General features: G+C 37.8%; 2 protein-coding genes across 3 annotated transcripts in view; one reads left to right on the plus strand and one right to left on the minus strand.

Annotated features, from left to right (window-relative positions):
* The window catches only part of TCEANC2 (transcription elongation factor A N-terminal and central domain containing 2), a 37,685-nt gene extending 36,775 nt beyond the window's left edge, over positions 1-910 (minus strand). Inside the window, exons 1-2 of the mRNA XM_060139989.1 lie at positions 829-910; positions 1-522 (exon numbers count right to left, since the gene is read on the minus strand). The gene's annotated coding sequence lies outside the window, so the exon portion shown is untranslated. The remainder of the gene's footprint in view (positions 523-828) is intronic.
* On the plus strand, positions 432-25,697 carry TMEM59 (transmembrane protein 59). 2 transcript variants are annotated; one of them, XM_060139987.1, is made up of 8 exons: positions 432-764; positions 5,896-6,001; positions 7,506-7,600; positions 10,179-10,331; positions 11,936-12,017; positions 12,891-12,975; positions 15,592-15,700; positions 25,062-25,697. In XM_060139987.1, exons 1-8 carry the CDS (start codon positions 573-575, stop codon positions 25,215-25,217), a joined length of 978 nt encoding a protein of 325 aa, XP_059995970.1. In that variant the 5' UTR covers positions 432-572; the 3' UTR covers positions 25,218-25,697. The 2 variants fall into 2 exon arrangements, with proteins under 2 accessions (XP_059995970.1, XP_059995971.1); XM_060139988.1 differs by having other exon boundaries at positions 438-764; positions 12,894-12,975.
* Positions 25,698-26,189: the final 492 nt, after the last annotated feature.

Raw genomic sequence — 26,189 nt, forward strand, 5'->3', positions numbered from 1 at the left:
CAGGAAAAGCAGCCCTGTCAGTAGCTGGGCCTCTCCAGAACGCACCCTCTGAGGGCCCAAGCCTAGACCTCGGGGGTCAGAACTAAACGACGCTTCCTTCCACTGCTGCAGTTTCTCGCTAGAGGTTCAGCCAGCCGGAAGAACACCGACGCCAGTCAAGAGGGTGGAGGAGGTGGGTGTGAACCAAACCACATTCCCCAGAATACACCGCGAAGGGGCGGGCTCGGGCGCACCTAGGGCGGCTGTAGTTCTCCGAGACCAACTTTCCCAACCCACCGTGCGCCTCCCGCCTATGGAGAACCACATGCCCCAACGTGCCTCGCGAAGCTAAGGAGTCGCTTCGCTCTAGTACTCGCGATGTTTGGACCCACTTCCTCTCGCCAATCTAGAAGTTCGTAGACCTAGAGGTGGGGCGAGAGGCGGCAGTTTCGGGCGGGTCAGGGCGGAGCTGAGAGGACGGCAAAGGCGGAAGCAGCGGCCCGCGGGACTGGGAAGGGGCTGGTCCCGGAAGGAGGAGGAAACCTGAAAAGAAAACAGCAACAAGCTGAGGTGCTGTGACAGAGGCAAACAAGATGGCGGCGGCGAAGGGGAGCCTCTGGGTCAGGGCCCAACTGGGGCTCTCGCCGCTGCTGCTGCTGCTGACTATGGCCCTGACCGGAGGCTCGGGGACCGCTTCGGCTGAAGCTTTTGACTCGGTCTTGGGTGATACGGCGTCTTGTCACCGGGCCTGTCAGTTGACCTACCCCTTGCACACCTACCCCAAGGTAGGGCCCGTCCAAACCGGGCTACAACCCTTCCGTGGCCTCCCATCTCTCCGCTCTCCCGTACCTCTGTCGGCACTGGCAGCCTGACTGTTGAATCCACCCTTCAACCGCTGTCTCCCATCTGTGTAACTCCTGTTTTCTTCCCCTAATCTTACCCGCACCGCGCTTCTGCTGTAATTACCGGAAGTTTGTGCCGCACCTACCCTGTAATAGGCTGGGGACACAAAAATAAGCAAGACACGACACCTTTCCTCTGGGGCCTTGCGGGGCAGCAGGGGAGACGAACACTCGGAGGGGGAGGAGTATCCAGATGATTAATGCGGGGTCCTCACCTTCCAGGGACGGCGGGGGGGGGGCAGTTGCAGATACGCCAGCCCACAAAATGTTAACTCTTAACCCCTGTTCCCTGAGCGCCTCTCTGGGCTGGGACCCTGCAGTCTGTTCCTGGAGTCAAACAAGTAGACAATTCCACCATAGTATGAAATACATCAAGGAGTTGGGAGACGCTTAGGGAGGGCTTTCCGCCTGTGTTGAGTAACTGTACAAGGCGCTCACACTGGGACTGGAATGGCTTAGAGAAAAAGCAGTTAGGTTGCTGCATTCAGAGAACTTACCATTCAGTGCAGCAGAAGACAGAGGGAATAAGTGGAGTGGGAAAGAAATGAGACTGCCCTTAGTAGGGGGATCACAACTTATGGACAGAGTGACCCTTTCTCCCCTCCTTGTCCACCCTCAAGTGCTGCCTTTCCTTTAATTCCATTCCACTAATCGAGTTGTTTTGCAGCTTCTAAAGAACTGTTGACTCAACATCCTGAATTGCGTGGTGACTCCCCCACCCTTCCAAATATATAATTTGGGTATATCATCCTCCCTCCCCCGCCTTTCTTTATGAGAGCTTTTGCTAGTCTTTTTGCCCTTGCTTTTCCTTCATCTTCCCTATGCTGTATGCTTAACTGTGTGGCTAGCCCTCTTTGCTCTCTCAAACTACAAAGTGACAGGTTTAGGATGTTTCTTATTGGCAAGTGCTTTCAGGCTTTTGAAATTCTGAAGTTCTAAATGCTGTCACTGCCTGTATGTTTGTTTACTGCTGGATTTTACATTGCTTGAGGATTATCAGTTTTCAAGAAAAAGTGTGGGAGAGGGGATTATCAAATTTTCAGTCAGAGACAAATATAGCAGTCAAGAGAGAGAAATGAGGAATTCTGACTTCCAGACTTTCAAATCCATGTGTACTGCTCCTGGATACATTATTTTTTTCTCTTCTTATAAACCTCTCATAAGTAAGAGGATTGTATGAGGAAACTAATATTGATTTGTCCTGGAATTGGGCAGAGACTTATTTTGTATCTTTCTAGTGTTTGGATGTGTTGGTTGTTTTGTTTTGTTTTTTCTGAGATTTTCCTAGCAAATTTGTAGTTATTTGAATACATATGCTGTGAGAATAAACAATTCAAAAGGATAAACATTTCTGGAACCTCTAGGTATTTTTATAATATCCACTACTTTCTAACAATTGATGTGATATCTAAGTGTTTTTTATTTATTCAGTAAAGCTCTTCTCCCCAGGAACTCTAAATCATCTGGCTCCCTGTGTGTCCTGGCCTTAAAATTGATTAACTGTCTACTCTCTGTTAGCCAGTGTGATGGGAGATTTACCTCCATTATCTCCAATTCTCACCCTGCAAAGTTGGGTTTTACAATTGAGGGAATCGAGACTCTGAAAGGTTCAGTGACTTGCCCAAGGTCACATAGCCAGGAAGTAGTGGAGTAATAGGAATTCAGTCCTAAAACTGGCTGTATTATGCTGCCTTCTATTAATGAAGTTATATTATTACAAATATTTAATTTACTTACTTCACTGATGTCTGTCAGTCCTCCTTCAAATTATTGTGCTTTACAGTTCAGGAAAAAGCAGTGTGTGTTATAAGAAATTAGATGAATTTACAAGGTCCTGTAGCCTCTCTTGGTCTGGTATTTGTGACTGGCAGATAGAACTCTCATTTTAATGACTTTTTCAGAATTAATTATTTGTTGCAAGAAAGTAGGATACTTTACTTGTTTGTAAGTAGATACTTAAAATTATTATATTTTACCCTTTAACTTTCTTCAAAAGTATAATTGCTTAACTTGTCTGGGTCCAAATGCAGGAGACATAAGTCATGTTAATAACAAAGATAATTATAGAGCTAGCCTGGTCATTTTTTAACAGTGTGTGGGCTCTGGAACCATACAAACCTGGGTTCCATTCCCAGCTTCACTTTTTTTAAAATAAATTGATTGATTGATTTTTGACTGAGTTGGGTCTTTGTTGCTGCACGTGGGCCTTCTCCAGTTGCGGCTAGCAGGGGCCACACTTCCCTGTGGTGCGCGGGCTTCTCATTGCGGTGGCTTCTCTCATTGTGGAGCACGGGGTCTAGGCGTGCAGGCTTCCGTAGTTGTGGCACATGGGCTTAGTTGCTCCGTGGCATGTGGGATCTTCCCGGACCAGGGCTCGAACCCGTGTCCCCTGCATTAGCAGGTGGACTCCCAACCACTGCGCCACTAGGGAAGACCCCCAGCTTCACTTTTACTATCTGTGTGTCCTTGCTGATTACTTAACTTACCATGACTTCATTTTGTCAACTATAAAAAACAAACAAACAAAAAAAGCAGAGCAAGTGTGAGGATTAAAGATAGTATACATGGCACTCTTAGCACAGTGCCTAACACATGGCAATAGATAGTTATTTCCTTTGCCCAATGTCATAAAACCAATTTGGTACATACAGTATATTAGTAATGCTGAATAAGAGGGAGAATAGTTAGCCTGACTTAGCTCAGGATAAGAATATGCATGTAAAATCTATAGATAGTAGGGTTCCTTCTTTAAGGAGGATTCATTAAGTTTCCTTCTAATTATTTAGCTGGTATTCAGTTTGGTGGGGAGCACCATTTCCTTGTGCTCTAAATTAGGGAAGGTCTATTTTATATAAGCTTGCCAGTCACTTTGGATACATAGGGCATGAAATATTATCTAGAACATGAAACACTTACTTGGAATAAGGTTATGATTTTTAATAGCTACCAATTGAGTGCCTGCTCTGTGCCAGGTATCCTATGATACATTAAGTGTTAGCACCATGCCTGGCACATTATGGGTGCTCATGAAATATATTATTAATGTTATGTCTACTTATTAGTTAGTATAGCATAATATTAATGATGTAGATATAAGATATATAAATAAAATAATAAAGTATAAAATAAAATCCTCATCATATTTCAAGATTGGCATATGAGTATTGGTCACTGTTTTACAACTAAGGAGTTGAGGCTGAGAGAGATTAAGTCCCTTGCCCAAGGTTGTACAGAATAAGTGGTGAGGCTGAGCTTCTAACCAGGCCTAATTCCTGAACCTAGGCTCTTTCACCATGTTACAGCCTCTTCTGAAAATGGTACTGGAGGGCTTATTGGATTGGTTTAACACATGAAAACATATCTGAAAATGAAATGGTATGCAGTATAGCTCATACTAATGAGCTCATGCTTCCCCTATGCAATATAAGGAAATATGTGGTGCTCCAAAGACGTAAGAGAATTCTTCCACTGTTTTACAAAGCCTGCAAAAGCTACTCAGGTATGAAATTTATTTTAATTGCTAACTCTTTCAATTTCACTGTAACAATAAATGCAGCTAGAACTGAAGTCCAAAAATGCACTACCTTCAAAGTTGTGTAATAAAACTTGTTTAATATTAGACTGCAGCCATCTCCTCTTAATGGATTGTTGCTGCTACATAAATTTTACTAATCCTGCTGGAAAGAAATGCATACCTTTGTATTCCGTTGGTTGCTAACTGGTATATGCACATGTTGTTTCCTTCCTTATTAGGTGCCTGCCAGTTTGTACACAGTGAACTACACATTAAGTTGAGGGGGCTCCCCCACATGTACTGGTTTGTTTCAAATACTGTACATTTAACCAAAGAAAAGCCTGTTGAAGACGTTGTCATTAGTCTTATTAAGCAGTTCACATTTTCCAGAGATGAGTCTTTCCTATCTTGAGCTCTCACACATATACAATGATGCTTATAACTGTTGTTTTCTATTTTTAAAACCAGTTATTATGATTGACACTACTACCATTTATTGAGCACCTTCAATGTCCCAGGCACTGCACTAGGAATAGCTGTCTTCTGGCATTATTGAGGGGTTTGGAGATAATTTATAGTTTTTATTTCCTTTTTGAGATTTAGATAGGTAAAATAACTTGTACACACTGACCTAAAAGGTTTTACTCCAAGTCTGGCTGATTCCAGTGGCCTTTCCTATATGTCACATGTTGGCCTTGTTTGTGTTCTCAGTTCAGGTAAACCAAGTTTAAAAAAATCCTTTCACTTAAGCATTTTTTTAGATGTATACCTCACTTTATGGGGGCCTTTATGGCACTATTTGCCATGTGAAGCTAGTCGTGATACTTTTCCTGATAAGCCTGATGATTCGTATAAATATTTATGTGGCAGAAGTACACCATTGGTCCCTGAAGTACTTGTTTACTCATTTATACCTCTATTATAGTTCTGATTATGTCACTGTTATTTTCAACTTTTCCCCCCAAAATATGACTATGGAATATGGGAAAAGGGTGATGTTTTTAACCCACTAGGTTTGTTTCTTGGATATCACTTTTATTATTTATTTGTTAGTTTATTTATTTATTTTGGATGTCACTGTTAAAATAAGGAACTAAGGGCTTCCCTGGTGGTTCAGTGGTTGAGAGTCTGCCTGCCGGTGCAGGGGACACGGGTTCGTGCCCTGGTCCGGGAAGATCCCACATGCCGCAGAGCAGCTGGGCCTGTGAGCCATGGACGCTGAGCCTGTGCATCCGGAGCCTGTGCTCTGCAACGGGAGAGGCCACAACAGTGAGAGGCCTACGTACCGCAAAAAATAAAAAAATTAAAAAAATAAGGAACTAAAACTTCTTTGTATGGCAAAGGTCTTGGTATTACCTGGCTCCTATCATTTTTCTTTCAGTCATAAATCTTTTGTTGGACAATTATAATAAACCCTATTACCTTGCTTTCTTTTTGACCTATTTTCCCCCCGAAGGAATGCTAGTTTTTGGTAATCCTCCCTGTTCTTGAACTCCCTAGGAAGAGGAGTTGTACGCATGTCAGAGAGGTTGCAGGCTGTTTTCAATTTGTCAATTTGTGGATGATGGAATTGATTTAAATCGGACCAAATTGGAATGTGAATCTGGTAAGATGCTATGCTAATGACATCAGCAGTATATAACATTGGTGTTTTCTTTGAGTTGTGTTATGCTTTTTATGTGTTTTCCTCAGAAAATGACAGGCATACTGTTTATTCATCCAGCATACTTTAATTATTATGAAGTTAAACTTCTAGTAGATACTGCTAGAAATTTCATGGGCTTTAAATTTCATCTGTTTATTGAGACAATGTTTATTTTATGCTGTGGATAGGACACCTTTGTTTAAGTAAGCATTTGGTTTAGACAATTGCAATAGTAATTACCCTTCTTATAATTCATCACTACCTTTTCAATGGATGGTATAATTTTCCTAAGCCTTTCATTCATAGGCTAGCTGACTTAGCTCCAAGTTTTTTACTGAATCAGGCCTTTGACTCAGTATTTAATAGTGTATTCTTTGTGGGTCATGCCAATAAAAGAAGTAACCAGAGTTTTGTCGTCTCTTAAACCACTATTCTTACCTTTTGCCAAAAGTGATGTGTTTAATAAAATAAACCTGTAATCAGGACAAAAATGACATTTAGCTTTTTAAAGAACTGTAATGGAATTTTCTCCATTCATTACCTTACACTGTTTATTCAGTGTAGCAGGAGGTACCTTTCTCCCTATCACTATGCCAGTACTCACATTTAGTCTCTGTGATATCATAAACTTTTTTTATGGCTCAGTCTCCTAAATGGCCATCTTTATATGTGCATAATGCGGTTCAGTTTATTATCTAGCACCTTTGGGAAGTATATTACAAATGCATGACTGGGTGGAAAGAAAAATAAAATTGTTATAGTGGTAAAGTGTTATATCACAAGAAAGAAATGGCTCTAGTCAACTAAATGAAGAGTATATATGGTAGAGACTCATTCCAACTTTAGAATCCTGCTGTAGAATATTTTCTAAGTTCAGTTTTCTCAGAATTTAGGATGTTAGACTGATTGCTTTGTTTTATTTTTCCTTGCCATGTGAATACCCTTGCTTCTCAACTAAGTGATTCAGTTCCTAACAGTAATATCATATATTTGTGTAAATTACTAAAGTATATTATTTTGTTCAACCCCATGAAATAGGTGGTGGTAGTTCAGTTTTAGACCTATAGAAATCAATAGAGAGGTTAAACAGCTCCACCTAAGTCACATACACTGCCAACAAGTGGTGAAGCCAGAATTTCAGGATGCCAGTTCAGTGTTTTTTCCACTATGCAAACCTTAGCTGTGAGGATCACCTCATATGAATGTCATCATGTAGCCAGAGCCTGAGTATGTAATTAATAGATTTATACCTGGAAGATCTGACTTGTGGGAGGCAGAAGATATGGGGTTTTATTAAAAGAATACATTTGCTACCGTTACCAAATGTGGAAATTCATATTGATGAAATACTTTTTAAGTATAATAAATTTCTTTATAAAATTTCTTTATAAGATGCCAATGTTCTCTCCCTTTTTTTCTCTCCTTCTCTTTTTTTTCTTGCAATTTGACTGTTTTTCTCTTCCAGCATGTACAGAAGCATATTCCCAATCTGATGAGCAATATGCTTGTCACCTTGGTTGCCAGAATCAGCTGCCATTTGCTGAATTGAGACAAGAACAAGTACGAAACAATTCTGCCTTTCAGAAATGCCTGCTTAGATCGCACTTTGTATTGAAATGTATATTGCCCACATGATCCTATTTTAGTGTTATATTTTATAATTAGTCTTCAGCAAACAAATTATATGTTTGCAAATAGAAAAGTCAATTGATTAATTACTTTTGTATAATGCTTTACTGTTAAGATGTATGTTCACACCTATAATCTCATTTTGGTTTTTTTCTAGGTCCAGTGACGGTATTATCCCCATTTTGCATATGAAAAAACTGAGGCTCAGAAAAATTGAGAGTTCCTTTTTTTCATCCCATCTGCTATTGCCTTAACTCAAATCATCATTATTTCTCATCTGTATTACTAAATTAACTTCCGATCTATTTTCCCACTTCAGCCCCCTCTAGTCCATCCTTTAGTCTGTGTCCAGATATTTATTTTCTGTGTCCAGATATTTATTTTCTAAATGGGAATCTCGTCATGTCATTCTCCTATCTTATATACTTCAGTGGCTCCCCGTGACATACAGGTTTAAGTCCAAACCACTTATCACAGCCTGGCTCCTGATTACCTCTTCTATATCATCTCTTATAATTCCCCACCCCTCATACTCTATCCAAACATACTGGGAAAAGTTTTTTAATTTTATTAACTCTGGCATAAGAAGTACAGCCACATGGCACAAAACTCAAAAGGTTAAAAAAAAAAGTTGACCCATATTACTACTGCACTACATGATCTGCAGTTGGTTGAATTCTCAGATGCAGAATCGCGGATATGGGGAGCCAACAATAATTTGTGTGTATACACAGATTTCGGCACCCCAACCCCTGCATTGTTCCAGGATCAGCTGTATAGTGAAAAGTCTCCTACTCCTGTATCTCTTAGCCACTCCATTTTGCTCCATTAATGTAGCCAGGGTTACCAATGCAGAGGTAATTTATATATATACAAGAATACATGTATTCTTTCTTTTCTAAAATATAAGTAATAAAGAATGTCTACTCACTTTTTTTCACTGCATACATGTTTCATTGTATGGATATATCATTTAAGCAGTCCCTTATTTGTGGACATGTAGGTTGTTTCTAATTTTTTAAATTTATAAATGATGTTGCATATTTTTCACATTTATATCTATAATAAAATCACAGGAGTAGAATTGCTGAGTTAAGAGGTATATGCATTTTTAATTTTGAGAAATAGAGCAAAATTGCCCTCCATGGAATTTGTATCAGATTTTAAAATTGACATATAATTCATTCTATAAAATTCACCCTTCTAAAGTATTCGGTGCAGTAGTTTTTAGTATATTCACAAACTGTGCAACCATCATTACTACCTAATTCCAGAACATTTTCATCATCAAAAAAAGAAATCTCATACCCATTAGCAGTCACTCTCCTTTCCTCCTCCTCCCAGTCCTTGGCAATGTACAACTTTTACTACAGTTTTAATTTGTGTTTTTCTTATGAGTAACTTTAAAAATAATTTCTAATTTTTAAGGCCCATATTTATTTCCTTTTCTCTTAATTATGTACATACTGAACAGTCCTTAATGTTTGTAATATGACATTATTTCTTGCCTCTGTCCCTTCTACTCCCCATCTGCTCAGTGAATCCTCTTGATTCAGGGCAGGTGTCATGTCCTTTTCAAAGACTTCTTAACCACCTCTGACCCCAGTTTGGGTTATGTGCCTTTCCCCATACACATGTTTCACCCTATGTTTCACCTCTGTCCTATACAGATTAAACACAGATATACAGTGATAAATAAACACACATGGTTTAAACATCTTAAAATTTATAATCTTAACGAATGCTTGTTTAGTGAACTAATCAATGAATGATTTCACAGCTATTAAGTGGGAAAATTGGATCATGAATACAGATCTTCTGATTCTAAAAACTCTTCTCTCTTAATACCCCATACTGCCTCTCTTTTGGAATATAGCAGAACCAAAGCTATCCCTAGAGTTCAGCAAGTTGTATCCCACACTTGTGCTCTAGAGGGGCCCACTGCTGCTAAATAAGTCAAGAAGTCAGAATTGGAGGGGAGGTGATACCAATTAATGTAAAAATCTCATCAGTAGCTTACTGTATATAGTCAGCCCATAAATACTTCCCTCACTCTGCCCTGTTATCAGGTACCTTACATTTTATGCATATATTCTTTTTTTTTCCATTGGTGTTCATTATAGCATGGATTATTTTACATGAAAGCATTAAAGATGAGAATAGTATGATTTGTCCCTTCCCCTTCTACCTCTTGAGGACTTGCTGATCCTTATTTAATCAAATCTTAAGATTCTCCACATTTTTGGACCTAATTCAAAAGCCTGTTATTTTGATAGAGGTGACAGGTAGCTTAAAGTGTGTTTGGTCGCAAATTAAAAGATGCTGTGATTTTAAGCTTCTCATAGTTAATTTGCATAGGTAATGAAGAGTTTACTCTAATGTTGATGACTGTGGTAGAATCACTTAATGGTTTATATTCTGTCCCAATAAGGATTTGATTATGTTGCTCTCTTGAATATACATATATAAAAAAATAATATATTTCTCATGGTTTAATTTTTTTTTTAAGCTCATGTCCCTGATGCCAAAAATGCATCTACTCTTCCCTCTAACTCTGGTAAGGTCATTCTGGAGTGATATGATGGACTCTGCACAGAGCTTCATAACCTCTTCGTGGACTTTTTATCTTCAAGCTGATGATGGAAAAATAGTTATATTCCAGGTGATGACTGTGCTTCATAGATTCATTTAAATACCAACAGTAGTAATGTATATGTCTTAAATGAATGTCTTAGTATAGGGCCATGTACTTAGTCCCTTACAAATATTTATCGTCAAATAATAATTACTTACTAACCTACATTAAAACATTGGGCATCAGGACCCAATTTGACTTACCCCTCCCTCTGCCCATTGGAAACCTATTTAAAGCCTGTTGTTCCTTATCTTATAAGAACTCTGAATCTGCTAAATTTTAGAGTGGTTAAATTGATAAAAATGAAACCTCTAGATATGAAACATAAGAAAAATTAATGTAGTTTGAATATAAATAATGGTGTGTATTTATATCATATATGGATATTAGGGAAAAGCAATAGAACATAATTTTTAGTTGTTAATAGTGCTTTTTCTCATAACTCTTACAAGAGAGCTTGTTGAAGAAGCATATTGCCTTCTAGAGAGGTAACTTTTCTCCTACCTCATTATTTACCATGTGATATGATAATAATAGCTGCTGTCTTTGAAGGTTCATGTGTACTAGGCATTTACATATATTATCTCAAATCTTCAAACAACTTCATGAGGTTGTATTATCACTATTTTATTGATGAGGAAACTGTGAGTCTAACTTATTTAAGGTCACGCTGCCAGTATAACAGAATTAGGTTCAAACCTGGGTTACTTTAGCTCCAAGGCTCATATACCACCCTACCATGCTGTCTTCCTTTTAATTTGGTTGTTAAATTCCTCAAACTTACCAGCCAACAAATTATGTTGTGATGCTTTCTCTCAGGTAATAATTAAAGTAAACCCTTTAATTATTATTGCCAATTGAGTGGCTTATTATAAGGCTAGTCTGTGATTTTTAGCATTGTCCTGAGTCTTGGGTACCCTGTACTTAATTTGGTAATATGTAAAACACAGAAGGAGTTTTCTCTCTTTAAGTTCATGAAGAAGTTCTGTGTCTGAAAGCTACTTAAGTTAAAGCTTAAGTTGACTCTCAGAGTGGAGTTCTCCTTCATTCCTGACTAGATGTGAGATTAGCTCTGTTCCTCTCTTTATGTCAACTTAAGTGTGACTATGATGGAGAAAACGCCACTCCAGAGAATCAGTGCTACATAGGAGATGTAAAGTATGGAGCACTGAGCTATAATTTATGAATTACTCATACTTAGGGAAGAATGGAATGTTTCAGATGAGAAAGAATAGAGATAATATGTGTTTAACCAGAAATTTTGGCAGTCTGCTAAATTATTCCTGATCAACCAGAATTAGAACTCAGTTTTGCGTGGTATGATACTTAATGTACTATGTTGTAATTTGTCCCTCTTTTTTTATTTATTTATTTATTTTATGTCGTCAGGCAATTAAACTGACTAAATTCTTGATGATGCTATAAGTCTGCTTCTTTGCAAGGCACTGGATCTAATGTTTAGCAAGTGCAATTAAAATATATTGTGGTTAACATGTTTTATTTTTTATACCATACTTCTGTTACTTTTTCTCAATTTGAATCTTTGTAGAGATGATATGTTATCGAACTTCCTACTGAGAAAAGCTTAAGAAGAAGTACAAATGACTTAATTGCTTTCACTATCATTTTAGTCTAAGCCAGAGATCCAGTATGCACCACAGTTGGAGCAGGAGCCTACAAATTTGAAAGAACCGTCACTAAGCAAAATGTCCTGTAAGTTTTATTTTAAGTAACTTGGGATTAAAAACATTAACAGTCAAATCTGGTGGTGTTAGAATTGGTTGTATGATTGTTTTTACACTAATGGAAGGTGAATAAATAATTTTTAAAACTGTGGTTCTCAAACTTTAATACGCATTAAGATCTGTAGAGTTTGTTAAAGCAATTTCTGAGCCCCACCTCCAAAGTTTCCAATTTACTAAATCTGGGATAGGACATGAGAATTTGTGTTTCTCACAAATTCCTGGATTCTGTTGCAGCTGGTCTGGGGACCACACTTTAGAATCACTATTCTAAAAACATTTAGTTTGCTTTGAAGGATGTTTTGAGTATGAACTAATGAGAGATTCTGGTATCTCCCAACAAACTAACCAAATAGTGAAACTACCTTGAAAATATGTTTTTATTCTATTTTTATTTCTATGCTAGAAGTGAATTTAAACTTATAGGAATAGAAAACATCAGGCTAAAACTGCTTACCTTTTAAAATGTGCTAGCTCATACCTTATTTTAGATACTGATTTTATTAACTTTTTAATTATTTTGGTGGGTGGATAATGACAGAACATAACACAAGGCCATCTTTAGATTTGAACAAACCAAATTCTATTATTACATTCAGAAATGTAATTAAACAGAAAACATCAATGTCAATAAAAATTTGAAAGTAAAATAGGAAATTCATAATGTTGTATAATATCCAGTTGATTTTTAATGTGCCAGAGGAACTTGCATTCATTATAAAATATGTCAGATTACATTTACAAAAGCAGCTGGATATCTGTACAGTGTATATATCTAGAAGCAGTCATTTGAGACTAGCTTTTGGAATATAGAATATCATAAACTTGTACCTTATTATTTCAGCAGATCTTCATATGAGAAGTTCACATGCACATAGGAACTATCTTGAAGATGGAGAACGCGATGGTTTTTTAAGATGTCTCTCTCTGTATGTATTCATCTTCACTTATGCATATAGGAGATAAAATCTGGCTTGTATCAGAGAGATGCAGTCCTTTTTATTATTTTAAAGTTATATTAGCTGCTCAAGAGTAGAAAACTTTTTTTTACCTTTTACCTTTTCCCTACCAAATCCAAAGTTGTACTTTTGGATATTTTATTAGTTTGTTTAAAAGGTAATTCTCATACTACTTTAATCAAACCCAAGTGGGTAGTTTTTTTCACAGCACAAAAGCATCCTTGTTCTTATTGGGAGTCTTTGATTTATGTTACGATATGTGCTTCTTCAGGCATCTCAGTTAAGCTTTAATTTAATATTTATTAAAAAAAATTCACATATGAGTAGACCCACGCAGTTCAAATCCATGTTGTTCAAGGGTCAACGGTATTTACATAGCATTTACATTTTATTAGATATTATAAGCAATCTAGAGATGATTTAAAGTATACAGGAAGATATGCATAGGTTATACACAAGTACTACACCACTTTATATAAGGGAATTGAGCACCCTCAAATTTTGGTATGGGAGGGGGCAGCAGTCCTGGGACCAGTGCCCTGGGGATACCAAGGGATGACTGTGTGTCTAAATGGTTTGGGGGTTGGATTTTTGTTTTATCTATATGGCCACACAGGAGGCTAGGGGAGGTAGATAAGGGCTACAGATAAAGGAGGGCTTTATGTTCTATACTGAGTGTCATCTCCATGCCAAGGATTCTTTTTTTTTTTTTTAATTTAATTATTTATTTGACTGTGTCGGGTCTTAGTTGCGGCGTGGGCTTCTCTCTAGTTGTGGCGCACGGGCTCTAGAGCACGCAGGCTTAGTTGCCCCTCAGCATGTGGGATCTTAGTTCCCTGAGCAGGGATTGACCCCGCGTCCCCTGCATTGGAACGCGGATTCTTAACCACTTAACCACTTGACCACCAGGGAAGTACCCATGCCAAGGATTCTTAAGGGTGGCAAGGGAAAGTGGGCAGGCGAGGGTAATTGTTACCTTGTGGCCTCCTGGGAAGGAATATCAGGCCTTCTGAGGATGAGGAGGGTTTTATCAAAGTATGCATGCTTCTACTCCTCCAAGGAGTTGTGATAAGAGCCTTCTCCCTGCAACCACCCCCCACCCCTAGCCAAAAAAAAAAAGAGAGAGAGAAAGAGACGGTAGGCCATAGCACTTGGTGATAATTATCTACTCTGTGTCAGATACCAGACCAAGCACTTGAGTAGAGAGGTGAACAAGTGTGTATATACTCTAGTGGACTATTCTGTCTCAAGTGTAACACTTCAGTAGCCCACGCTACATGCTTCCTGTAATTTCTTAGAGTAGAAATAGTTTCTTGAGAGGTTTTATCAGATATCAGTAGAGTTCTATTAGAACCTAAAAATTAATACTTTTTACTGAATAAACTCTTTAAAGACTGGGTAAGAAAATGAGAATTAAAATTTTCCCTTCCTTTCATTGCTAAACTTGCTTTTGACCTTGTACAGAAAAAAAGGCAATTTTTCTCTCTCTCAGTATTTTGGATTTTTGTTGCAGTTTGATAAGTTTTATGGAACCTAAATAATTATCTAATCTTAAGTTACAGTTTATTCTTTTTTTTTTTTTGGCCATGACACGCGGCTTACCAGATCTTAGTTCCCCAACCAGGGATTGAACCTGGGGACCCGGCAGTGAGACACTGAGTCCTAAACACTGGACTGCCAGGGAATTCCCTACAGTTTATCCTTAATACTGCATTACCTGGCATCTTATTGATGCCTTATTGCCTTTTAACATTTTGTCATGTTTTATGTTATTCTTTTAAATCTAACATTTTAAAAATAGCTTCACTTGTTCTTTAAATCTTAATCTATAGTTTAGTAAACAATAGGGCACTTATGGAAAAAACTCCAGTTGCTGATTCTTGTAACCAGCCTTCTACCCTAAGATATTTTAATCATAAGAAAAATATAACTATCTCTTTTTAAGATATGTGCTAATGGATACAGAATGCTTCATAATAGATATGCTCTTGTAAGTTGAAATTCAAGTAAATTGTGCTAAGTTAAATATTTGAAATGTAGTAGAGAAGCTAACTTCTGGAAGCCTGTTGTGAATCCATTTATAAAACAAATGATCATTTCATAATTTACCTATTCTGTACCTTAATTCTTTGGAATATTGGGTTTTCTTAAAGCAAGTATTATCTTAATACCTTGCAAAATAATATATAACATTTGTGTAGCACTGTACAGTTTATAGGACACTTTGATTTGCCTTATCTCATTTAGTAATTTAAAAATACCCTTAACAGTAATTTGCTTTAATTTCATATATTTAGCAGAAAGCCAGTATGTCTGATTTTTTAATTTATAAAAGTAACATAGCCATGTTATAGAAACTTGAGTAATGGAGGAAAGGACATCATATCACCCTAATATAATAGCTATTAGAATATTTTCTTCTCTAAGTATGTTTTTAAAAATAGTTTTAAAAGTAGTACATATAAAGTTTTAATTGTATTATTAAATAAGTACACAAGCTTGATTGCCTGTAATTGTTAAGAGCCTCCTATTTTTTATATTATGCAATTTTAACATAACTAATTGTTGATTTTTTTTCCCCCCCAGTAACTCCGGGTGGATTTTAACCATGACTCTTGTCCTCTCTGTGATGGTATTGCTCTGGATTTGTTGTGCAACCGTTGCTACAGCTGTGGAGCAGTATGTTCCCTCTGAGGTAAATTTAATTCTAACTCTTAGGCCTTTTGAAGACTGAGCCATATGATTTACTTTTTTTAATGCCTTATTGGTTTAGCTAGAAACGCAAAGCCTTTCTATTAATAGAATGAGAGAAGATTTGGTGGTTTTAATCACACACCGAGATTGGCACACATGAGAATTACAGGTTCTCAGCACAAGAATCACTTTCCAATTTTCTGTGGTGCTAACTACCATAATGACCAGTGTATGCCGCCTGGTTTGAGTACAGTGTCTCTCTTCTCCCTAGACCTTTGAGACTGAAAAAAACCCAGTGACATCAGTTTCTAAGGTGATATATAAGAAAGAAAACTTGTAGAACTACTTAAAGTTTTAAATTTAACATTGCCACAAATGTTAAGGAATAATTGCTGCTTTAGAAGCAGCAAGGCTAGAGCTTTTGATTTTGAGTAATGTGTTCTGGTATACCCTGAGAGAGATGGAAAACTGTCTTGACTTTCTTGGTAATTAAAATTTAACTGGCTCAAGAAACATACTGTTAAGGTAAAGGATTTTTGTTTCAGAAAAAAGGTCTAATTTCAGTATGGTACTGGCACAAAAACAGAAATATAGATCAGTGGAACAGGATAGAAAGCCCAGAGATAAACCCACGCACAGATGGTCACCTTATTTTTGATAAAGGAGGCAAGAATATACAATGGAGAAAAGACAGCCTCTTCAATAAGTGGTACTGGGAAAACTGGATAGCTACATGTAAAAGAATGAAATTAGAACACTCCCTAACACATACACAAAAATAAATTCAAAATGGATTAAAGAAAACGGATTAGAGGAAAACATAGAACACTCTATGACATAAATCGCAGCAAGATCCTTTTTGACCCACCTCCTAGAGAAATGGAAATAAAAACAAAAATAAACAAATGGAACTTAATGAAACTTAAAAGCTTTTGCACAGCAAAGGAAACCGTAAACAAGACGAAAAGACAACCCTCAGAATGGGAGAAAATATTTGCAAATGAAGCGACCGACAAAGGATTAATCTCCACAATTTACAAGCAGCTCATGCAGCTCAATATCAAAACAACAAACAACCCAATCCAAAAATGGGCAGAAGACCTAAATAGACATTTCTCCAAAGAAGATATCCAGATTGCCAACAAACACATGAAAGCATGCTCAACATCACTAATCATTAGAGAAATGCAGATCAAAACTACAATGAGGGGCTTCCCTGGTGGCGCAGTGGTTGAGAGTCCGCCTGCCGATGCAGGGGACACGGGTTCGTGCCGCGGTCCGCGAAGATCCCACATGCCGCGGAGCGGCCGGAGCCTGTGCTCCGCAACGGGAGAAGCCACAACAGTGAGAGGCCCGCGTACCGCAAAAAAAAAAAAAAAAAAAACAAAAAAAAACAAAAAACAAACAAACAAAAAAAACTACAATGAGGTCACCTCACACCAGTCAGAATGGCCAGCATCAAAAAATCTACAAACAATAAGTTCTGGAGAGGGTGTGGAGAAAAGGGAACCCTCTTGCACTGTTGGTGGGAATGTAAATTGATACAGCCACTATGGAGAACAGTATGGAGGTTCCTTAAAAAACTAAAAATAGAACTACCATGTGACCCAGCAATCCCACTACTGAGAAAACCATAATTCAAAAAGAGTCACGTACCACAATGTTCATTGCAGCTCTATTTACAATAGCCAGGAAATGGAAGCAACCTAAGTGTCCACCGACAGATGAATGGATAAAGAAGATGTGGCACATATATACAATGGAATATTACTCAGCCATAAAAAGAAACGAAATTGAGTTATTTGTAGTGAGGTGGACGTACCTAGAGTCTGTCATACAGAGTGAAGTAAGTCAGAAAGAGAAAAACAAATACCGTATGTTAACACATGTATGTGGAATCTAAAAAAAAAAAATGGTTATGAAGAACCTGGGGACAGGACAGGAATAAAGACGCAGATGTAGAGAATGGACTTGAGGACGCGGGCAGGGGGAAGGGTAAGCTGGGACAAAGTGAGAGAGTGGCATGGACATATATAAACTACCAAATGTAAAATAGATAGCTAGTGGGAAGCAGCTGCATGGCACAGGGGAGATCAGCTCAGTGGTTTGCGACCACCTAGAGAGGTGGGATAGGGAGGGTGGGAGGGAGACACAAGAGGGAGGCGTTATGGGGATATATGTATGTGTATAGCTGATTCACTTTGTTATAAAGCAGAAACTAACAGACCATTGTAAAGCAGTTATACTCCAATAAAGATGTTTAAATAAATAAATAGAAATAAATAAAAACAATGACTTTTGAGCTCTTAAAAAAAAGTCTAATTTGATGATTCAACTTAGCTTTCAAGGAAGGAAAATTAATTATATAACTAAACATAAGATAATAAATTCTATTGACATCAGATCCAACTGAAATAAACTTTAGTTCTCATATGCCTCCAGAATGCAATAGAAAAAGAGAGAAAAGAAGAAAGGAGGGAAATTTGAAGAATGGTATGGATTGGCAGAGACAGGAGGGTGGACAATATTCCCAGGTACAGACAAGAATAAGCTACTATCAGGGAAGGACTGTAAGCAGCTGACTTGATTAAAAGAACTTAAATTAGGAAATTAAACCAAATGAATAAAGTTAGACAGGATTGGGAAGAACGTTGAATTGTGGAAGTATTAGACAATGGGTAAATTTCTGTAGAACTCATCTGTTTATGATATGATCTGAACATCCTTTTGCTAATTACCTATTTGTGTTCTTGTTTAGTTCTGATATCCATATTTTAATCATTTTATTGTTCCTGATAAAGTTGAAATTACACATCTTACATAGGATTGCCTTTGCCTATTACTTGCTTTTGAACTGCCCCATGCACTCTAAATCCTCATGACAACAAAACTACAAACGCAGAGTAGTAAATCTTTATGACACTGTGGTACTTTATTCCTTCCATTAGCACAATTCCTTCTCTTTACTTCTAGGATGCCCCTTGTAAAAGAAAGATACGCGTAGAGATTGGTGTGGTTATTTCCTGGAAAGATTGAATTACTGGCCTCAGGTGGAATTTACCTTGATAAAATCACCACTACCTGGCTTCTGGTTCCCAGGACTACTGACTAATGTTGAGCATTTTCTGCTGGACACCGTTCTAAGCATTTTATATGAATTAGCTCATTTAGTCCTTTCAGTAACTCTGTGAGATGGCTACTATTATTATCCTCTTTTCCAGATATGAAAACTGAAAGAGAGAATGTATTATTGCCCCAGTGTCACATAACTAGTAAATGGTAGAACCAGAATTTAAACCCAGGTCATCTGACTCCAAAGCCAGTACCCTTAAGTTTTTTAGTTAACCTGGAGTCATCACTAGGGAAGTTGATTATGTTACTTGTATCAGGAGCTCATCTTCTGTGTAACCTCTTTTGACACTAGGAAGTTGAACACCACTGGGACCACATGTTTCATGTTTTTGAGTCAGGATGCTCAAACTCTCTTACTGAAACAGTTCTTAGATGGACATTTCATGGTTTTTCCTCTCTTATCTCCTTACTTGACTTATGGAATTGATCTCCTCTTCTGGTGTTGTTTAGACATAACAGTGCTTCACATTGTGGTTTTGGTTACATCTTACAGACCTGGGGACCTGTCCCTCCCTTTCAGAATACTCTTGGTCTTTTTCTTCCTTTTAGATGTTGTCTCTGCTGTGATAAATTTTGTCTTGATTGTATAGCTTTAATTCTGTGAGAAGTTCTTTCCCCTTATTTCCAAGTTGTTTGTAGAACACCTCGTTGTTCCCACATATGCCCAGGCCCCTGGATCATAAAGCCTAAAGCATCAGAACCACACGTGGAGTCCTGTTGGCAGCTATTACATTCCCTCCTGATGTCTACATATGGGTGTCACTTTCTTTCCCCTCTCTAGAACTCTTCTTCCTGTCCTTAACAATCAAAAGTATGGTGACACCCTCAAAGAGCCTATGCTTTCCTAAGATACATCTTCTAGAAAAATATATCGAAAACACTTATTTGAATTCACTGCTTTTAGGCTTTACTTTGTATCTGAAACCACACTTTAGCTAAGTAATAATGTTTTTTCAACTGTATTTTTTTTTTTTTTTTTTTTTTTTTTTTTTGCCGTATATGGGCCTCTCACTGTTATGGCCTCTCCCGCTGCGGAGCACAGGCTCCGGACACGCAGGCTCAGCGGCCATGGCTCACGGGCCCAGCCGCTCCGCGGCATGTGGGATCTTCCCGGACCGGGACACGAACCAGTGTCCCCTTCATCGGCAGGCAGACTCTCAACCACTGCACCACCAGGGAAGCACTCAACTGTACTTTTAATTATAAAAATTCTACATACTTGGTATAGAATTTATAAAGTTATATATAAAGAGGCAGGAAAAAAATCACTCATCCAGAACTATTTCATATTGCCATTTTAGTGGATTTCTTTTCACAATTGAAAACTGTATAGGACTTGCCTGGCGGCGCAGTAGTTAAGAATCCGCCTGCCAATGCGGGGAACATGGGTTCAAGCCCTGGTCCGGGAAGATCCCACAGGCTGTGGATCAACTAAGCCCATGTGCCACAACTGCTGAGTCTGCGCTCTAGAGCCCGCGAGCCACAACTGCTGAGCCCATGAGCCACAACTACTGAGCCTGCGTGCCTAGAGCCCACGCTCCACAACAAGAGAAGCCACCACAGTGAGAAGCCCGTGCACCACATGAAGAGTAGCCCCCGCTCGCCGCAACCAGAGAAAGCCCGTGCACAGCAAGAAAGACCCAACACAGCCAAAAATAAATAAATACATTAATTAAATATATTAAAAAAAAAAGTTGTATTAACTGGGACTTCCCTGGCCATCCAGTGGTTAAGAGTCCATGCTTCCATTGCAGGGGTGTGGGGTCAGTCCCTCGTAGAGGAACTAAGATCCTGCATGCCTCACAGCGCAGCCAAAACAAAAAGGAGAAAAAACAAGCTGTATAAACTATTTCAATATTAATGTTTTGTTTCTTATTGTAAAATACAGCAGTATTTTACTCCTTCCCTGGTAGTTTCTCCTTTATTTATTGTAAAAGTAGCTGAGAATTTAGCATTAGGAAATTATTCAGATTTTCTTAACCAAAAGCCACCTATTTTAAACTTTACTTTCATAAAACCTCTTCATTGATTTTATTATTGGAACATAAGTTACTTCTGACCCCTCTCCATAGTAACATGAGACTCCATGTTAAGTAATACAAGCAATGAGCAATGTTATTTATATTTTGTTATTTATATATATAATCCTATGTGTTTATAGGAAATCATAGACCTGCTGAGAGAATGTTTCTCTTCAGTATGGACCTGGTATCTTGAGCTCAAACATGAAATATAAAAAGCTTCCTTTTCATTCACTACAAATAAAGCTTAAAATGGTGCTAATAAGGGCCAGGAATGTGGTCTTGGAAACTTATGAGCAGCTTTATTTTTTTTATTTAGGAAAGTTCTGAAATAATTTATCCTTAGCCTGTTTTGTATATAGTAGGTACTCATCATATACCATTTGATAGTAATGCCAGAAAGAGTTGGCATTTGTTGATCTTAAAGCAGTATCATTTTGAGTGACTTACAAAGATTTTGATCCTTTTTTCTCCACTGTTTTTCCCTGTTCTTTCACATTTATGATGTTTTTTTGAAACTTCATGAAATAATGCTTTTCTCTTGTTGAGCTGTCTATTTAAGATAATAAAGAGTTGTCATTCATAGTGGTCCTTGTCAGGCAGGTCAAACCTGACTTATAAAAACAGGGTTCAGCAATATTGGATATTCCTTTCTAGAGACCAGGCAGCCTCAGAAAATTGCCAAAGCCACAAATAATAATACAAATGCTGCCTCAGTGTTATCTCATTATCTGTTTGCATCCTTTTTTCTTATTTGTCAAGACCATGATCATCTGATTTCAAATGGTTAAGAAAGGTTTTAGAAGACTTCAAATAACGTTCATGTTAGTAAATCACAGACACTTATGGATAACATATGATGTGCTAGGCCCTGTTCAAGAGATTAGAGGTACAATGAAGAATAACATGAAGGTGGAACAAAGTTGAATGTTAAAGGCTGCAATGACTCAAGAAGTAGGGTGGGGGCTTCCCTCATGGCGCAGCAGTTAGAATCTGCCTGCCAATGCAGGGGACACAGGTTCGATCCCTGATCAGGGAAGATCCCACATGCTGTGGAGCAGCTAAGCCCAAGCGCCACAACTACTGAGCCTGCGCTCTAAAGCCCATGAGCCACAGCTACTGAAGCCCGCGTGCCTAGAGTCCATGCTCCACAAGAGAAGCCATGACAATGAGAAGCCTGTGCACTGAAACGAAGAGTAGCCCCCGCTCACCGCAACTAGTTAAAGCCCACGTGCAGCAACGAAGACCCAATGCAGCCAAAAATAAATTAGGTTAATTTTTTTAAATAGTAGGTGAAACATGTCTTAAACTATAATAAACGTTATTTGTCTAAAAAAAAAAAGACCAAGAATCTTGTTGTTTAGAAGCTTTAAGTCTCAAGAGAGACAATCAGAAAACGATGTAAATGCCATAGCTTTTTAATCTAAATTCTGTTAAGAAAATGAGTTTTAGAAAAGATTTATGTACATCTAAGATTGCATAACTGGTTAGTAGCAAAGGCAGGCCTAAAGCCCAAATACATACTAATTGAGTTTATTTTTAACTTTTAGAAGTAATACGTGTGACATAAAATTGACTTCCTCTTCCTCACTTCTCAGATAAACCAGTCAATAGTTTTTAAAAATTTTTCCAAGCAGTTGCCATTTAAAAATTTTATCTTTTATTTCTTGTTTTATCAATTTTAGATATTATCTGATGTCCTCCTACTAAAGGATGAGTTTAGTTCCCTTATACTGTCTCACTTCCATCTCTTCAGTTGCTGGGTTTTGGTTTTTTTTTATATATATATATAAATTTATTTCTTTTATTTATTTATTTTTTGGCTGCGTTGGGTCTTCATTGCTATGCGCGGACTTTCTCTCATTGAAGTGAGCAGGGGCTACTCTTCGTTGCGGTGCGCGGGCTTCTCATTGGGGTGGCTTCTCGTTGCAGAGCACAGGCTCTAGGCGCACGGGCTTCAGTAGTTGTGGCACATGGGCTCAGTAGTTGTGGCTCACGGGCTCTAGAGCACAGGCTCAGTAGTTGTGGCGCATGGGCTTAGTTGCTCTGCAGCATGTGGGATCTTCCTGGACCAGGGCTTGAACCTGTGTCCTCTGCATTGGCAGGCAGATTCTTAACCACTGAGCCACGAGGGAAGCCCCCAGTTGCTGGTTTTTATAATGTATATTATTATTTTGTATACATTTAATGAGTGCTTTACAAATTTCTGTTGATTCCTCATTACTGCCTTTCCTTCTCCCTTTATATACTGTCTCAATTTTCATTAATTATTATGATTGTTGACAATAAAATATACTCATTCTTCTGTATATATACTTTCATAGGTTGATCTGAAAAATTAAAATCCACTAGGCAGCATTTACAATATTATGATTATATAAATATTCAAAGTAGAACACTGGTTCTATTAAAACACTGGCAAATATAAACCTGAATTACTTAAAAGTGTTCCCAGGAGGATCTTCCATATATCTCTGCTTAATGGAACCCATTTTTGTTTTGTTCTGGCTTTCTTCCCATTTTCTAAGTCATCTCAGTTGCTACTATTTCTTGTATGTTATTTTCTTTCTTGATTTCCTCTTTACTTTTGCTGGACCTCATTAAGTAATTTTTTTCATAAAGGATACTTGAGCAATAAACTTCCCAAGGTAACACTTTTGAAAATACCTCTGTTGTACCCTTGTATTTGGTTAGTAATTTGAGAATACAGAGTAGCCACAGAATCACTAAACATACTGGTTAGAGGTTATCCATATGCTCCCATCCATTTCCCTGCACGAATTTTGCTCTTTCTCCCTGATCTTCTAGATAGCTTCTTCCATATAGATGTTTGAAATAATTTAAACAGTTCCTGGTCACTGTTTCAAGGTTTTTAAATGTTAAATAGAGTTGTGAAAGTTTTTCTTTCATTGTGCCCCAGAGCAAATTATCACATGTTAATTTGGGCTTTAAGGAGGACTTAGTATATCAGATCCATGTCCAATCCATCAACCACTGAATTTGTCTTGAAAATATTCTCTTACTGGAAAAGTGTCAGGTACTGGGCCACCTCCTTGGTGCAGGATAGTTACTGCCTTGAAACAGTAGACAGCAGACCACATCTGAAATGTGTTCAAGTAAGCAGCCATCATGACAATCACTTTTAGAACTTTTTTATCACCCCAAAAAGGAAACCCATACTAGTAGTTACTCCCCATTTCCTCCCAAGCATCTTCACCAGCCATAGACGACCAATATGTGTGGTCTCTTGTGACTGGCCTCTTTCACTTAGCATAATGTTTTCAAGGTTCATCCATGTTGTAGCATGTATTGGTATTGTAGATACTTAAACTTTTGAAGGTGCTCTTTATTCAGCATCTTCTAAAAGCACCTTTCCAACATCAGGTACTTCTGTGTCGGTCTGTCTTTTTAATATAGTCAGTTGCCCTGTCAATAATGTCAGCACTTCACAGAATCAGAGATTTATTGCCATATGCATTAACAACAAAATCTATCCCATTTGTTAGTAAAAACTTTTCCTTTTCTATTTTTTCCTTTAGGAGATAGGCCTATATCTAAATAGATCTACTCTCAAAAGATATTAGACATTTCCATTATACTTCAGTGAATTTTATGACATTTGCACTGATTCTGTGTTATGCTTTCATTCTTTCGTTTTAGTATCTATCTTCTTGGATATGTTAGTAATAATTTGAGCTTTTATATGTTTATGAAGACCTTTCTATCAGTGTTAAAGTATTTCATGTACATTCTTTGTTCTACTCACAGCCTTTTAAAATAGTACATACCATTTTCCATATATGTTAATTTAGAACATTTAGTAGCAGAGAAACTTAACCCCAAATCATTTGACCACTTGGTTGGAGAGCTAAGATCTTAAAGGAATTGATCACTTAAGGCATCAAACATCCAGAATCCATGCTCTTGTATGACCACACTTACTCCATTTAAACCTGAGCAATTTTTCTTGATGCTCAGTTGTTAACTTCTAAGTATTTTAAGTCAGTACATGTGGAAAAGTTTTCTTTGGCCATCCACTGGGAACTGAATCACATATCTGTAACACTTTGAGTAAAAGCATTCTTGAGGACGTTTATAGAAATTTTTTTTTTACCAGATACCCACAGATTAAATTGCTATTTTTGAAGACTTACTTGGAGAGGTTCCTAATTATCCAAATTGCTAATGTTCATTGATTGTTTTTTGCAGAAGCTGAGTATCTATGGTGACTTGGAATTCGTGAATGAACAAAAGCTAAACAGATATCCAGCTTCTTCTCTTGTGGTTGTTAGATCTAAAGGTGAAGATCATGAAGAAGCAGGGCCTCTACCTGCAAAAGTGAATCTTGCTCATTCAGAAATATAAGCTTTTTTTTTTTTTAAGAAAAGTGTATAGACATCTAAATTTCCATTCCTCATAGTGCTTTTTAAAATTGTTTCATTGGCTATAGGACTTAAAAATCACTATTAAATGCAAATAAAGTTACCGAAATCTGTGACGACTGTATTTGCTGTAATATTACCTGTAATTTTTTTCTAGTAATTTAAGAGATGGATATTTGGGGTTGTATTTTTATTTTACTAATATCTGTGCTGTTTTAATTATTATTTGCATTGTTTTTGTTTGTTTCCTTTCTTAGCCAAATTCTGTGAGCTGATCATTGTTTTTCCCCACCTCCTACCATGTCAGTCACCTTAGTTAATAAGTTGAACACTCAGTAGGATATGACACTCCTGCTCAGCAATGGCCCACAATCTGTAATTTGAAATTTAGTAGAAAATGCCCTTTAATACACTACATTTTCAGTTGTATTGAACTGAAATCATTAAAATTTTATTTGAATAATTATGTGCTGAAATTTGAGTTAATATACTAATTTTCCAGATCTTCCCTTTCACCCCTACCCAACCCAGAAAATAATGAGGAAATGTTCTATGTCTGTTTATTGCTATATGATGATCAGGGAGCAAATTAAAGCAAAAATGATTCACAAATGCATTTTATGTTATTTTACACAGGCTATAGATTTTTTTGTTGGATGGATCTTTCCAAAGAACTATTTTTCTCTGTTAGAAAGCATATCAAGTATAAGTTAAAGATATTATCAGAGAAAGCTTTTCTTTTTTTTTTTTTTTTTTTTTGCGGTACACGGGCCTCTCACTGTTGTGGCCTCTCCTGCTGCGGAGCACAGGCTCCAGACGCGCAGGCTCAGCGGCCATGGCTCACGGGCGCAGCCGCTCCGCGGCATGTGGGATCTTCCCGGACCGGGGCACGAACCCGTGTCCCCTGCATCGGCAGGCGGACTCTCAACCACTGCGCCACCAGGGAAGCCCCAAG

The sequence above is a fragment of the Lagenorhynchus albirostris genome, chromosome 2 (assembly GCF_949774975.1).
Source record: "Lagenorhynchus albirostris chromosome 2, mLagAlb1.1, whole genome shotgun sequence".
Taxonomy (NCBI): Eukaryota; Metazoa; Chordata; class Mammalia; order Artiodactyla; family Delphinidae; genus Lagenorhynchus; species Lagenorhynchus albirostris.

What these genes read in the sequence shown, in the direction of transcription:
- TMEM59 (XM_060139987.1), top strand. Translation starts at nt 573, where the DNA reads ATGGCGGCGGCGAAGGGGAGCCTCTGGGTCAGGGCCCAACTGGGGCTC. An exon ending in CCTTGCACACCTACCCCAAG is followed by an intron (nt 765 to 5,895) that starts GTAGGGCCCGTC and finishes TGAACTCCCTAG; the next exon opens with GAAGAGGAGTTGTACGCATG. An exon ending in CTGAATTGAGACAAGAACAA is followed by an intron (nt 7,601 to 10,178) that starts GTACGAAACAAT and finishes TTTTTTTTTAAG; the next exon opens with CTCATGTCCCTGATGCCAAA.